Source organism: Nycticebus coucang, chromosome 16, assembly GCF_027406575.1.
Source record: "Nycticebus coucang isolate mNycCou1 chromosome 16, mNycCou1.pri, whole genome shotgun sequence".
NCBI classification, from domain to species: domain Eukaryota; kingdom Metazoa; phylum Chordata; class Mammalia; order Primates; family Lorisidae; genus Nycticebus; species Nycticebus coucang.
In genome coordinates this window covers 90,499,504-90,513,660 of record NC_069795.1, presented here as the reverse complement: position 1 = coordinate 90,513,660, position 14,157 = coordinate 90,499,504, and the positions used below count along the sequence as shown (strand labels likewise).

Genomic DNA, 14,157 nt, shown 5'->3' with positions numbered 1-14,157 from the left:
GCCAAAGAAATACAAATGTTCCAGTTAGCTGAGCTATGATTCTCTTTGTCCTAAGACAATAAGGACTTGAATGGAGAAAGCATATGTTTTACTCTATGATTATCTACTCTTTAATTCATTTACTTATTACTTCTAGGGCTAACATATCTCTCTTTCTGATGAATACTTCTTTGGATAAATTAATACATTGAATTTGGAAACTGTCTTACCTTACAGACTAGAAAACCGTTCTGTCTCTTTTAGGCTTAAAGTTTCCTATGTCTATTTTAGCCCAGTATTTTGGTTTGATGGTTTGGTTTTCAGATATTTTTGAGTTTTAGAATGGTGAATAGGTAATATCCTTAACCTCTTTCCCTTCTCCTCCTTTCCAACTTCTCATTACATAGAAACACACTTCTGAGCTAACACCTCGTCAGTCTCCATTCTCCTTTTCCCCTCTCTTAAAGTCTTTTCCTTGTCCTTGGACTGGCCGCCTCTCCTTTTCTGTGGACCATCACGGGTAAAAAATTAAATAAATTAAAAAAAAAAGAAAAACAACACACATCCTTTTCTGTTGTGTATGTATGTTTTTAAAATATATATATATTCAGTTATTCCTTTTTTTTTTTTTTTGAGACAGAGTCTTAACTGTGTTGCCCAGGCTAGAGTACCAATGGTGTTATCGTGGCTCACAGCAACCTCAACATCCTGGGTTCAAGGAATCTTCCTGTCTCAGCCTCCCACGTAGCTGGGACTACAAGTACCCAACATAACACTCAGCAGATTTTTCTATTTTTAGTAAAGGCAGGGTCTAGCTCTTGCTAGAGTGGTTTTGAACTCCTGAGCTCTAGGGATCTTCCCACCTTAGCCTCCCAGAGTGCTAGGGTTATAGGCTTGAGCCTTCATGCCCAGCCTTATTAAGTTATTCTTATTAGCCTGGATCACTTTCCAACCTTCTTTGTTGATGAAGGTTAGTTTGGCACTTCACATATCTCTGGCATATTTGGCATAAATTATAAGCATGTCTGTTAGCCAGCAGTTGCTGTATTTTACCTTTTATGATTTCTGGGTGAATCTGGTAATTATTGCCTGTTTTGTAGGTTTACATGCAGATTATTTGAGTACTATTTTGCATATCTGTTGTGTTAGATATCAAGAAAAGTATGCATGGACCTTTTTTTTATCCTCATCAGCTTTCATTAGTTTTTGCGTATTTACTGTGGGGCCCAAGGCAACTTTTAAACTCTTCTGCTTTGTGGCAGATAAAAGGTTGGAGGCCCCTGGTTTAAAGTATCTTGTGAATTTATAATTAACCTTTTACATAAATCAAGGAATGTGTTTTTTTTCTGAAACAGTCTCAGTATGTTACCTTCGGTAGAGTGCTGTGACTTCACAGCTCACAGCAACCCCCAACTCTTGGTCTTAAGCAATTCTCTTGCCTCAGCCTCCCAAGTAGCTGGGACTACAGGTGACTGCCACAACACCCGGCTATGATGTTGTTGTTGTTGTTGTTGTTGTAGTTGTCAATTGTTGTTTGGCAGGCCCAGGCTGGATTCGAACCCGCCAGCTCCTGCCGCTGAGCTACTGGCACTGAGCCAAATAATGTGATTTTTTTTTAAATTTGATCTTTTATGAAAAAAGAAGATAATGATTTTTAAAAATGTGTTACCATTGTAAAAAGGATAATTTGGTCATCTTGCTTTCCAAGAATAAGAGATAAGATTTAATACTAAAGCAACAAATACTTGTTGTCTTATCTTAGCAGAAAATCAGAATTTTACGTTAAATAATTACTGAAATAGAGTGATATCCACTCTTAAAATAGATACTTGGGTATCCAGACTTTTATTCATGCCATACTGCCATCTTGCCTGCCTTGTATTCTTCTTGCCATATCAGCCGGGGTAACTAACCTATTTACTTAAGGCAGTTAGTGCTCTGTCTGAAGGAAGTATTTTTCTAAGCTCAAGAAATAACCCTTTTATTGGGTTAACAGTCTCTAATGAGAACACCAGACTTGTATGTAATTAAGTTAAAAGCCATTCAGTTGCAAATAGGACCTCAACACAGACAAATCTACTAACTTGTTTACCTTTTCAGGTCAATACAAGTGCCAGTAGACACTGAAGTTATCCTTTACTTAGTGGTGTAAATGTTTTAGCAACTAGCTTTTCATACAGTTTTCTCTTCCTGTTCCAAGGTACAAAAACAGATAATTTATGTTAATTGGGTCTAAGAAGTCCTGAAAAAGGCAAGCAATTTGAGCAGAGGGAAAGTATAAAACAAGTAAAATGCTATAGGGAAAGTATAAAACAAAATGCTAAAACATAAAATAATTACTCTGGATTTTATAATATAACAATTAGAAGTGATTCAACCCTAGTGACAATATTTAGCATTTTATTTTGATTGATCAATATGTAATACTTTGAGGAATATCACATGGATTTGTCTTAGATTTTAAGTGTGGTTTTAGGAATGGATATTTCTATGGAGAGAATGAGGAGTTAGTAATTATACTGTTAAAGTATATGGTGCTATGCTCTCTTTCATATTTTCATTTTACTTGTCCTGGCCTATGCTCATTCTGCTCCTTGTACTTAGTTCAAACAGGGTAGTCTGGCAGGACACACAGCGATCTCCCTCTCAGTTTAGGAGAGCTGTCCTAAGAATAGGGCTGGCTCTTAAAGGCATAAGAGGACAATTTAAGAAGTAAGGAAAAAAATAAAAGAAAAGGGCTTGGCACCCGTATCACAGTGGTTACGGTGCCAGCCACATACATGGAGGATGGCAATTTCGAACCAGCCCCGGCCAGCTAAACAACAATGACAACTGCAACAAAAAGTAGCCAGGCATTGTGGCAGGCGCCTGTATAGTCTCAGCTACATGAGAGGCTGAAGCAGGAGAATCACTGGATTCCAAGAGTTTGAGGTTGCTGTGAGCTGTGATGCCACGGGACTCTACCAAGGACAACACAGTGAGACTGTGTCTCAAAAAAAAAAAAAAGTATGTCTGGCATAGAATAGGTGAATGATTCAGTTAGTTGACATAGCTCTGAGTAAGTACAGCTATGGATAGAATAGATCTGTTAAGGAAGACACACCAGTATTGCTTATGTTTTTTTTCCTAGTATAATTGTGTAACATTACACTGACTAAAACTATAAATGAGTATAGTGATTGGGTCTTTTCTCCCTCTCTATGTTTAAGTAAGAGAAGAGAGATTGTTGGCATTTTTCTTTATGAGACTTAACATGTAGCAACCATAAAAAATTACAAGACTTTTTCATTTAGATTATATTTGAAAGGGGAAAAAAGCCAAAGAATTTTAAAATTCCAAAACTATCTGTTGAGCCTTATGAACAAAAAATCTTGGATAGGCCTTTGTTTTTTTTCTGTCTCTATCTGAAATTTAAAACTATAAAACAAGAGAAGCCAGTAATTAACATAAAGATTCTCTTCATGGGTTTTGTTTGTTTGTTTGTTTGTTTGTTGGAGACATCTCACTTTGTCATCCTCAGTAGGGTGCTGTGACATCAGAGCTCACAGCAACCTCCAACTCTTAGGCTCTCTTGCCTCAACCTCCCAAGTAGCTGAGAGTATAGGCACCTGCCACAATGCCTGGCTATTTTAGGGACGGGGTCTTGCTCTTGCTTAGGCTAGTCTTCAACCTGTGAGCTCAAGACAGTCCACCCCCCTGGGCATCCCAGAGTGCTAAGATTACAGGTGTGAGCCATTGTACCCACCCCTCTTCATGGTTTTAAAAGTTGTTTTTCCCTGGCTCGCTGCCAGTGGCACAGTAGTTACTGTGTTGGCCACAACACCCAGGCTGGCGGTTCGACCCCATCCCTGGCCAGCTAAACAACAATGTAACACAGAAATAGCCGGGCGTTGGCAGTGCCTGTGGCTCAAGCAGCTAAGGCACCAGCCACATACACCTGAGCTGGCGGGTTCGAATGCAGCCTGGGCCTGCCAAACAACAATGACAGCTGCAACCAAAAAACAGCCGGGCGTTGAGGTGGGCACCTGTAGTCCTAGCTACTTGGGAGGCAGAGACAGGAGAACGCTTGAGCCCAGGAGTTGGAGGTTGCTGTGAGCTGTGATGCCATAGCACTCTACTCAGGGGAACAGCTTGAGGCTCTGTCTCAAAAAAAAAAAAAAAAAAATAGCCGGGAGTTGTGGCGGGAGCCTGTAGTTCCAGCTACTTGGGAGACTGAGGCAAGAGAATTGCTTAAGCCCAAGAGTTGGAGGTTGCTGTGAGCTGTGACGCCACAGCACCTACCGAGCATGACATAACAAGACTCTGTCTCAAAAAAAAAAAAAAAAGAAAAGTTGTTTTTTCCATTCTAACAATAGCCCAAGCTCATTATTGGTTTGAAAATTTCTAATGGTGGAAACAAAGAGCCAAGGCTGTAGTGGCAGATGTCTGTAGTCCCACCTACTTCACAGAGGGTGAGGTAGGAGGATTGCTTGTGCCCAGGAGGTAGGGGCTGCAGTGAGCTGTAATTGTACAACTGCATTCTAACCCAGGCATCAGAGTGAGCCCTTGTCTCTTAAAAAAAAAAGAAAAGAAAAGAAAAAAGGGAGGGCCACACAGTTCAGAGATAACCATTATTAGCATTTTAGTACATTCTTTCCAGACACATTTTTTACACAATATTGAATAGATGTTATGTACAATTTTTCATCATGCTTTGTCCTTTAACATTCTTTGTTATAAACTGTGCTAGCATTTTTAATGTCTGCCCAACATTTGAGTTGGATTACCTTAATTTACTTATCTTTATATTTAAAAAATATATGAATTTCTGAACAAATAACATGTATATAACAGGGTGTCCATAAAGTTCATGTGCAATTTACTATATTAACTGCATAATATATACTGTATATGGTATATATCATATAATAATTGCGTATAAGGTATATATTATGCAATTATTTATACACACACACATACATATACTCCTTTAAGGGATATTTGAATTATATTATAAATTACTTTTTTAGAGATAGCAATCTGATGAAAAAGCACCATTTTCCTACATTTAGAAAAAGTGCGTTGTCTTATGTGGAATCACTATAAAACTGCATTTGAAAGTCATCCTTAATATTACCAGGTTTCATTTGGGTTAGATAGACTCTTTGGACTGCTTTACAGTTTTATTTTTATTTTTTTTTAGAGACAGAGTCTCACTTTGTCACCCTCAGTAGAGTGCTGTGGTGTCACAGCTCACAGCCACCTCCAGCTCTTGGGCTTAGGCAATTCTCTTGCCTCAGCCTCTCAAGTAGCTGGGACTGCAGGTGCCCACCACAGTGCCTGGCTATTTCTTGTTGCAGTTTAGCCGGGGCCGGGTTCCCTTGGTATATGAGGCTGGCACCCTACTCACTGAGCCACAGCAGCGCCACCCTGCTTTACAGTTTTTAAGTCAAAACCAAAAGAAAAAAAAAAAAATAGAAAATTTCTGTGGTTAATGATGTCACTACTCTGTAAATATTCTCAAAGTAATTGCCAACCTGTAGTATTTGGCATGTACCCAGAGAATAAACTTAACTATTTATAATTATATGTTGTTTGTTTCTAGGGTTTTAAATAATCTTGCGTATATTTTAATTTAATATTATTGTGCATTCTAATAATAATTATTTTAGGTCCACTGGCTATTCTGAGGTGATAGTTGTCGTTGGAGGATGTGAACGTGTTGGAGGATTTAATCTTCCATATACCGAGTGCTATGATCCTGTAACAGGAGAATGGAAGTCTTTGGCTAAGCTTCCAGAATTTACCAAATCAGAGTATGCAGTGTGTGCTCTAAGGAATGACATTCTTGTCTCAGGTAAATACAGAATTTTTACAGTAGCTACTTTAAATTTGAACACAGATTGGCTATTTTAAACAATAACTGTGTCTTGAAATAGTAAAATTTGAATATGTGCACAGGCAAATCAGTTTATACAACAAATAAAACTGGGTATGATGTTTTGCTGTTAAAAACAGGCAGAAGATAATGCAGAATGGTTTACAAAAGATTCACCAGAAAATGCTTTAAAATTATTCATACTATATTTTAAATATTCTCAAATAGATAAAGAATATAATTTTTTTGAACTTTTACCTCTTTGTTTTGAGGAACACAATAAAGTATGTAAAGTCAGAAGTACTCATAGAATCCACATTCTCTGAAGTTCTCCCAAAAGTTTATAAAATAGGATTTTTTAAAAAATTCTTAACTTGAACTTCCTTATGATATGTGATATGTTACCTTTAAAATCAGACAGATAATAGGGCGGCGCCTGTGGCTCAAGGAGTAGGGCGCCGGTCCCATATGCCAGAGGTGGCAGGTTCAAACCCAGCCCCGGCCCAAAAAACCAAAAAAAAAAAAAAAAAAAATCAGACAGATAATAAAATGATGGACTTTTACAAAGTATAACTGTGTTATCTATGGTGGAAAGCCTGTTAATTGATAACTTAATTTTACCAGCTTTGCAGATTGTTACATTACTATCCATTAAATAATATGGCAATACATGCTTGATTTTTTTATAGTGGTATACTTTTTTAAAAAATGGGTTATTTTAAAAAATATATTTTAGGATAATTCTGTTGCTTGGGTGCGCCTGATGTCTAACTCTTAAATTAATCTCATTTGTAAAGTTTATATCCTGTATTTTATTATTTTGTGCCTATAATCATTACTTCTCAAGATAACAATTGGCCAACTTTAAATCTGTTCTGTAAACTATTTCCATTAAACTTTAAGAGGTGCTTATTATCATTTATTGAACTGAATTCTCTTACTTTTGAATTGGGTAAATAAATCTCATGTTTTTATTACCTGTGCTTTGGTGGCATATATCTCTTTGTGACAGATATATGGTGATAGTTTATTGTGCATGCATCGTTTTGCATTTAAAGGTGGAAGAATCAATAGCCGTGATGTCTGGATTTATAACTCACAGTTAAATATTTGGATCAGAGTTGCCTCTCTAAACAAAGGCAGATGGCGTCACAAAATGGCTGTCCTCCTTGGGAAAGTAAGAGAAACCGCTTTTTATTACTATTACTGGCACATTTCCAAAATAAATTACACAGCTGAATCCTTCATTTTACTCTCCCTCTGGGTATTTTAGATTCAAATTGTACTTCCTTCCATTTCTAACCTCAGTAGATAAACTGAAGATATAAACAAAGTGGCCCTGTACTTTTGAATGGATATTTTGTTCTCCCAATTTGGAATTTAAAGGAGTCACAGCAGATACAAAGACAGGCCAATGTCTAATTCAAGCAATTTTTGTCTTTTTATTGACTGACATTAAAGCAGAGATATATTTATCTAAAGTAATGTCATTCGATATTTTTTATTTTTACAAAATGAATTTAAAATAAGTGTTAAGGCTTGTCACCGTAGCCCGGTGGTTATGGTGCCAGCCATATGCACTGAGGCTAGTGGGTTCGAACCCAGCCTGGGCCAGCTAAATAACAATGACAATTGCAACAAAAAAAATAAATAAATAAAGCCGTGCGTTGTGGCAGGTGCCTGTAGTCCCAGCTACTTGGGAGGCTGAGGCAGGAGAATTGCGTAAGCCCAAGAGTTTGAGGTTGCTGTGAGCTGTAACACCACGGCACTCTACCAAGGGCGACATAGGGAGACTCTGTCTCAAAAAAAAAAAAAAAAAAGAAAAAGGCAAGAGGATCACTTGAGCCCAAGAGTTGGAGGTTGCTGTGAGCTATGAAGCCACTGTACTCTACCCAGGGAGACAGCTTTGAGACTCTTGTCTCAAAAAAAAAAGTTTTATTGATTGGTTCACTTGTCATATAAAGATATTAATTTGTACTACCTTACTCATGTTTGTGAAAGAAAAATGTATGTGAAAGCTGTTTAAGATACAGAGTTCACTTTGAGTCAGGTCTAGGCATTTCAGCGGCTAAAAGATAGGGCTGCCTCAAAATTCTTCGTCTAGTAATCCGTACATAATATTTTCAGTTTATTTCATTTCAAATATTTTATAATGGATATTTCAGTATCTATGTGTATAAATATTTAAGCTGTATCATACAGTTCTCATTGTGACAATAATACCCCCAAGGGGGTAGTAAAGATTGGTTCTGGGGGGTGAAAAAAAAACAATACCCCTTCATGTATAAAGCACAGATATACATAAAGTAAGGTAAACAGGTATACAATTTATCTGTAGTATTAAAATTTCATTGAGTGGGCAGCTATTAGGAAAACAATATTTAAAAAGTCTCTCTGGTGGTAGGTAGTACAGGCTGAAAAAATAATCTTAGAAACTCCGAGCTAAATATGTTGCAAAAATGGTTATGAGGGCTTTTTAAAGGAGAAAAAGCCCTAATTCTTTAATGAACTAGCTCAGAATTCAGACTTTTGAAATTAAAACTGTTCCATGTATTTTACATATAGGTATATGTTGTTGGAGGCTATGATGGGCAAAACAGACTTAGCAGCGTAGAATGCTACGATTCCTTTTCAAATCGGTGGACTGAAGTTGCTCCCCTTAAGGAAGCCGTGAGTTCTCCTGCAGTGACTAGCTGTGTAGGCAAATTGTTTGTGATTGGTGGAGGACCTGATGATAATACTTGTTCTGATAAGGTAAGCCATATTCTCTTAAAGAAATTACCAATGGTATATACAAGAAGGGAAATACAGAAGGCTCTTATCAAGTAGGTAGATAGGTTGCTTGGTATGAGAGGGTCTTATCTACTACCTTATCCTTTTGGGGGCAAACACTGAATTCTGGGTTGCTAAAATGAGGCCTTAATACATCTAAAAATTTTCTGTAACAAATGTGATTCAACCTTTTTGAAATGAGACTAATGTCAGCCTCAAGTGTCAGTGTCAAGATTTTATGCTTAATAAATTTTTCTGAGCCGGCTCGGCACCTGTGGCTCAAGCCGCTAAGGCGCCAGCCACATACACCTGAGCTGGCTGATCCTCCAAACAACAATGACGGCTGCAACCAAAAAATAGCCAGGCATTGTGGCAGGCGCCTGTAGTCCCAGCTACTTGGAAGGCAGAGGCAGGAGAATCGCTTGAGCCCAGGAATTGGAGGTTGCTGTGAGCTGTGATGCCAGGGCACTCTACCAAGGATGACAGCTTGAGGCTCTGTCTCAAAAATAAATAAATAAATAAATAAATAAATAAATAAATAAATTATTCTGAACCTTTTACTGCTATCATCTACAGAATCTAAAAATTATTCACACAAAACACACTTGGGAAGTGAATTAGCAAAGGATGAAACACAGTAAATACATTGCTTCCAAATGGGTCATCTTCTGCATAATTGCATATTACTTTTCAGGACAGACAATAGGAAAGGAAACCGGTAGTATAAATAGAGGATGACTCAAAATTGTTGCAGTTCATTGGACTCCTAAGAGAAAAGAACATATGCCGTACTGACATCTTAGGAATAATACCATGTTTGGAAAAAAGTGTCTAATGCCTAATTGGCTTAGCAATATTAACTGAATTTCATCATTCATTTTTTTCTAAATTAAATTTAATGTGATTAAATGTTATTTACTTAGAATTCTTTAATTCAGACTTTGTGATAATTTGAGGTATACTGAATTTGCGGTTTACTTGTGTTCTTTTGAAGAAAGGACTCCCTGAAAGTATAAGGAAATTGTATTCAGATTGAGGTATAGTTATCCCATCAACATAATTTTTATATTTTTAATTCTGGTGGAAATAAGTAAAGCAAACCTAGTAACCATTCATCCTAGAAATAATCTGTTATTCTATTCTGCTTGACAGTAATAAATTTGTATTTCTTTTGAGAATTTTCATAATTCAAAAATTCTACCATCAGGCTAACCTTCCCTAATTCTCTAAATTAATGGGATTTTATTTTTAATCATGTTTCTATGCAGTGGTAGGCTTTTTATTAAATAAATTTATATTCTTATTTATAAATTATAATTAAATATTTGTATGTATTATTAGGTTCAATCTTATGATCCAGAAACCAATTCTTGGCTACTTCGTGCAGCTATCCCAATTGCCAAGAGGTGTATAACAGCTGTATCCCTAAACAACCTGATATATGTTGCTGGTGGACTGACCAAGGCAATATACTGTTATGATCCAGTTGAAGATTACTGGATGCATGTGCAGAATACATTCAGCCGACAGGTAATAACATGAAACATAACATAAAAAAAAAATCTAAGTCTTTTTTTTTTTTTTAATCTAAGTCTTAAGAGGGACCAAGTACATGATCATTATTACAACATTGGAGTTTTACATTTAAAATATTTCATGTGCACATAAATTATAATTTAAAAAAAACTCCACATAAAGCATTATGATATATATCTGTTTTGAACTCATACCAATGAGTTGTTTTATTGCAATAGCTTCCTTTTTCCCATCCCATGGTCACCATGGGATGTTGCACTTGGGCTGTTGATGATTTTTTCCTCTTGACCTTTTTCAGAATTCTACTCCAGCCTTCTTCTCTGTCTCATATTTCAAAAGGAAGGAAATGTTCCCAAACTGGTTACTTCTTTGGCTAGCAGCTAGGTAACTTGTTTTTGTTATAAAGGAAACGGTTGTGCTCAGGTTTCTTTCATCCACACACTCCACCTGGAGTCCTACTCCCTGCCTCCACTGCCAGCCCAAAAAGGCCTTCCCTCGACCTACTCTCTTTCCTTCCTCCACCAAAATGCTTGATGCTTCTGCTGCTGGAAGTCTAGCTCTACTCACACCACTCTAGAAGTTTTGTGCTAAGATGGACTAATAATCTCCTTGCCCTCATACATACTCTCTTCTTTTTCCACTCATTACCTAAACATGGGTGATCTTTGATCCTCTTTCCTCTGCCTTCTTCCCAGTTAATACTCGATTCTTAAATGATCTCATCTACTACTCAGTGCTGATCACTTCCACATCCTTACCTCTGTCAAAGCCTCTCGCCTGTGGTCCAAATTCAAATTTCCAACTTCCTATTTGGTATTTGTCATGTATGTTACAAGACCTTAAACTTAAAATAGAACTCATTTTCATGCCCAACTCTATTTTTTTTAATATTTCCAAACAACCTAGACACTTAATTTAATAGATATTCCTCATTTTCTCTTAAATTAAATCAATCCAGAATATCAGTTTTACATCCTCAGAATTTCTCTTATTTTTCCCATTCCTATTGTTCTTACTTTCAAGTTCATCAGTTATTACCTAAACGAAAACAATAATATCTAATTAGTTTTCCTTTCTCTAATACCTTTTTTTTTTTTGAGTTTTTTTTTTTTATTTTTTAAATTAATATGAGGGTACAATTTTTAGGTTACATTGTTCTCACTTTCCATTTGTAGACGAGCCCCTGACCCAGGGGGCATGTTATATATCCTCACAATGTGCACATTAGGCTTTCTCTAATATCTTGTCTCTCTAACTCTTTTGACACCAGTTACTTTCCAACAGATCTAATTATGTCTCCTCCCTGATTGGAAAACTACTGAATAAAATCCAAAAGTTTTACCATGTCATTCTAGACTCTCTATTGTCTAGCCCTTGATTGCTCTTTCAGCTTCACTTTCTATATAATTTTACCCCAGTTACCTTAAGTATCTGTTATTCGTGTTCTCTAAACAGATCATAAATAATCATGCTGTTCTCTTAGTTTCTCATGCCTTTTTTACCTTCTCTACTTGTGTAATAATTCTACTCAAAATTCAAGAACCACTTGATAGTTACAGCAAACTGAGTTTCCCTAGGCCAAAATTGATCTTTTTTCTTTCTCATCTATTAAAGTACTTAACACTTCTGTGTGGCAATCATATATTCCCCTATGGGTATACATTATCTATTTCTTTTTTTTTTTTGCAGTTTTTGGCCAGGGCTGGGTTTGAACCTGCCACCTCTGGCATATGGGGCCAGTGCCCTACTTTGTTGAGCTACAGGCACCACCCAACATTATCTATTTCTATACAGGAATTCAGCCTTTTTAAGGAAACTATTTGTTCTAACTCATCTCATACATATCTTGCAATTATTAAATAAGTAAACAAATGACAAAGTGAAGTCACAAAGGGACCTAATTTTAAGATTTTTTTTTTTTTTTTTTTTTCCAGAGACAGAGTCTCACTTTGTCGCCCTTGGTAGAGTGCTGTGGCATCACAGCTCACAGCAACCTCCAGCTCTTGGGCTTAGGCAATTCTCTTGCCTCAGCCTACCAAGTACCTGGGATTATAGGCACCCACCACCACGCCCAGCTACTTTTTGTTGCAGTTTGGCCGGGGCTGGGTTCAAACCCATACCCTCAGTATAGGGGGCCAGCACCCTACTCACTGAGCCACAGATACCACCGATAATCATTTTTTTTGAGACAGAGTTTCACTGTGCTGCCCTCAGTAGAGTGCTGTGATGTCACAGCTCATAGCAACCTCCAACTCTTTGGGCTTAAGTGATTCTCTTGCCTCAGCCTCCCAAGGAGCTGTAACTACAGGCACCCGCCACAACACCTGGCTATTTCTTGGTTGCAGTTGTTGTTGTTTAGCTGGCCCAGGCTGGGTTCGAACCCGCCCCCCTCGGTGTATGTGGCTGATGCCCCGTGCTGTAACCACTGTGCTACAGGTGCTGAGCCTAAGATAATCTTATATGCAGGATACATAAGAGGTACAGCATAGATAGACTATAAGGATGGCAAATAGTTTGAGTGTGGTATCATTTTCTAAAGTGGTTGATGCTGTGGTATAGTCTCTAGTTAGTAACATATTTGGAACAACATTGCCCCAACTGATAAAAGAGACATAAGAGCAAAATAGGCTCTTCAACAGAGTGAGTATTTTATATTTTAGTAAAATTGAATCATATTTCTCTAGAGTAATGGCCTCTCCTGGAAAGCACAATCTCCAACCCTGTGGAGTGGAAAGTGTGCCCTACCACGTAAGACCATGTTGATGAAGAATCACTATTCATTTGCAACTTGGCTATTCTGTATAAACTGGTAACAGAGTTTAAAAAGATAATATCCATCATCTAGTTTTTTTTTTTTGTTTGTTTGTTTGTTTTTGTAGAGACAGAGTCTCACTTTATGGCCCTCGGTAGAGTGCCGTGGCCTCACACAGCTCACAGCAACCTCCAACTCCTGGGCTTAAGTGATTCTCTTGCCTCAGCCTCCCAAGTAGCTGGGACTACAGGCGCCCGCCACAACGCCCGGCTATTTTTTGGTTGCAGTTTGGCCGGGGCCCGGTTTGAACCCGCCACCCTCGGTATATGGGGCCAGCGCCCTACCCACTGAGCCACAGGCACCGCCCCATCATCATCTAGTTTTATGTAGGGCTTACAGTGAATACATTTTTAACTAGATTTTTGTGGGGTTTTTTGTGGTTTTTGGCCAGGGCTGGGTTTGAATCCGCCACCTCCAGCATATGGGACCGGCGCCCTACACCTTGAGCCACAGGCGCCACCCTAGATTATTAAGATAAAACTAAGAAAAAATAAGCAACAGGACACACATGGCACATTTTCTCTAATTAAACAATAGCATCAACGTTAGAAATCTTAAGGAAAAACACTTAGATCAGAAGTTATTAAATATAGTGAAGACAAAACTGAAGTCCATATCTAGTACTGGGATTTGGGGGATTATCTTCTCTTCCTTCTTCATTCTTACTGCCAGTTCTACTAAGTATGCCAGTGTGTACATTACTGATAGGTATTTTTGAACCATTTATAAGGTTTATTTATAACCACCTTTTTAATGCTAATCAGTTCAAAAGAATAAGTCGAACTAATTTCATTGTAGGCAGTTAAGTGAGTCCAGAGCTATTGCTTTTTAAAAAATGTTTAGAATATTAAATGATGAAAAACAGGCTCGGCACCTGTAGCTCAGGTGGCTAGGGCACCAGCCACATACACCAGAGCTGGCAGGTTCAAATCCAGCCCAGGCTGAAAAATAGCTGGGCATTGTGGCAGGTCCCTGTAGTCATAGCTACTTGGGAGGCGGAGGCAAGAGAATCACTTGGGCCCAGGAGTTTGAGGTTGCTGTGAGCCGTGATGCCACAGCACTCTACTCAGGGCGACAGCTTGAGACTCTATCTCAAAAACAACGACAACAACAACAAAAATGATGAGCTCTCTTTTTACAGTCCTGATGGACCCAGCCTAGTTCTCTGCTTGTCTGTATTTCCATGCTGCTTGACTTTGCC

General features: G+C 37.9%; 1 protein-coding gene and 1 non-coding gene across 7 annotated transcripts in view; both read left to right on the top strand.

The window, feature by feature from the left end:
• The window catches only part of KLHL24 (kelch like family member 24), a 52,310-nt gene that overhangs the window by 27,544 nt on the left and 10,609 nt on the right, over nt 1–14,157 (top strand). For 5 of the 6 annotated variants that reach the window (XM_053565281.1, XM_053565276.1, XM_053565275.1 and 2 more), the window contains 4 exons: nt 5,631–5,815; nt 6,895–7,013; nt 8,402–8,590; nt 9,950–10,138. In XM_053565281.1, the coding sequence (XP_053421256.1) occupies nt 5,631–5,815; nt 6,895–7,013; nt 8,402–8,590; nt 9,950–10,138 (682 nt within the window). Of the gene's footprint in view, nt 1–5,630; nt 5,816–6,894; nt 7,014–8,401; nt 8,591–9,949; nt 10,139–12,828; nt 12,893–14,157 lie in introns of all 6 variants that reach the window. The other variant, XM_053565280.1, reaches the window with a different exon arrangement.
• LOC128568295 (small Cajal body-specific RNA 11) lies at nt 2,546–2,684 on the top strand. Its single transcript, XR_008375102.1, has one exon. It is a non-coding gene; the product is annotated as a small Cajal body-specific RNA 11 (non-coding RNA).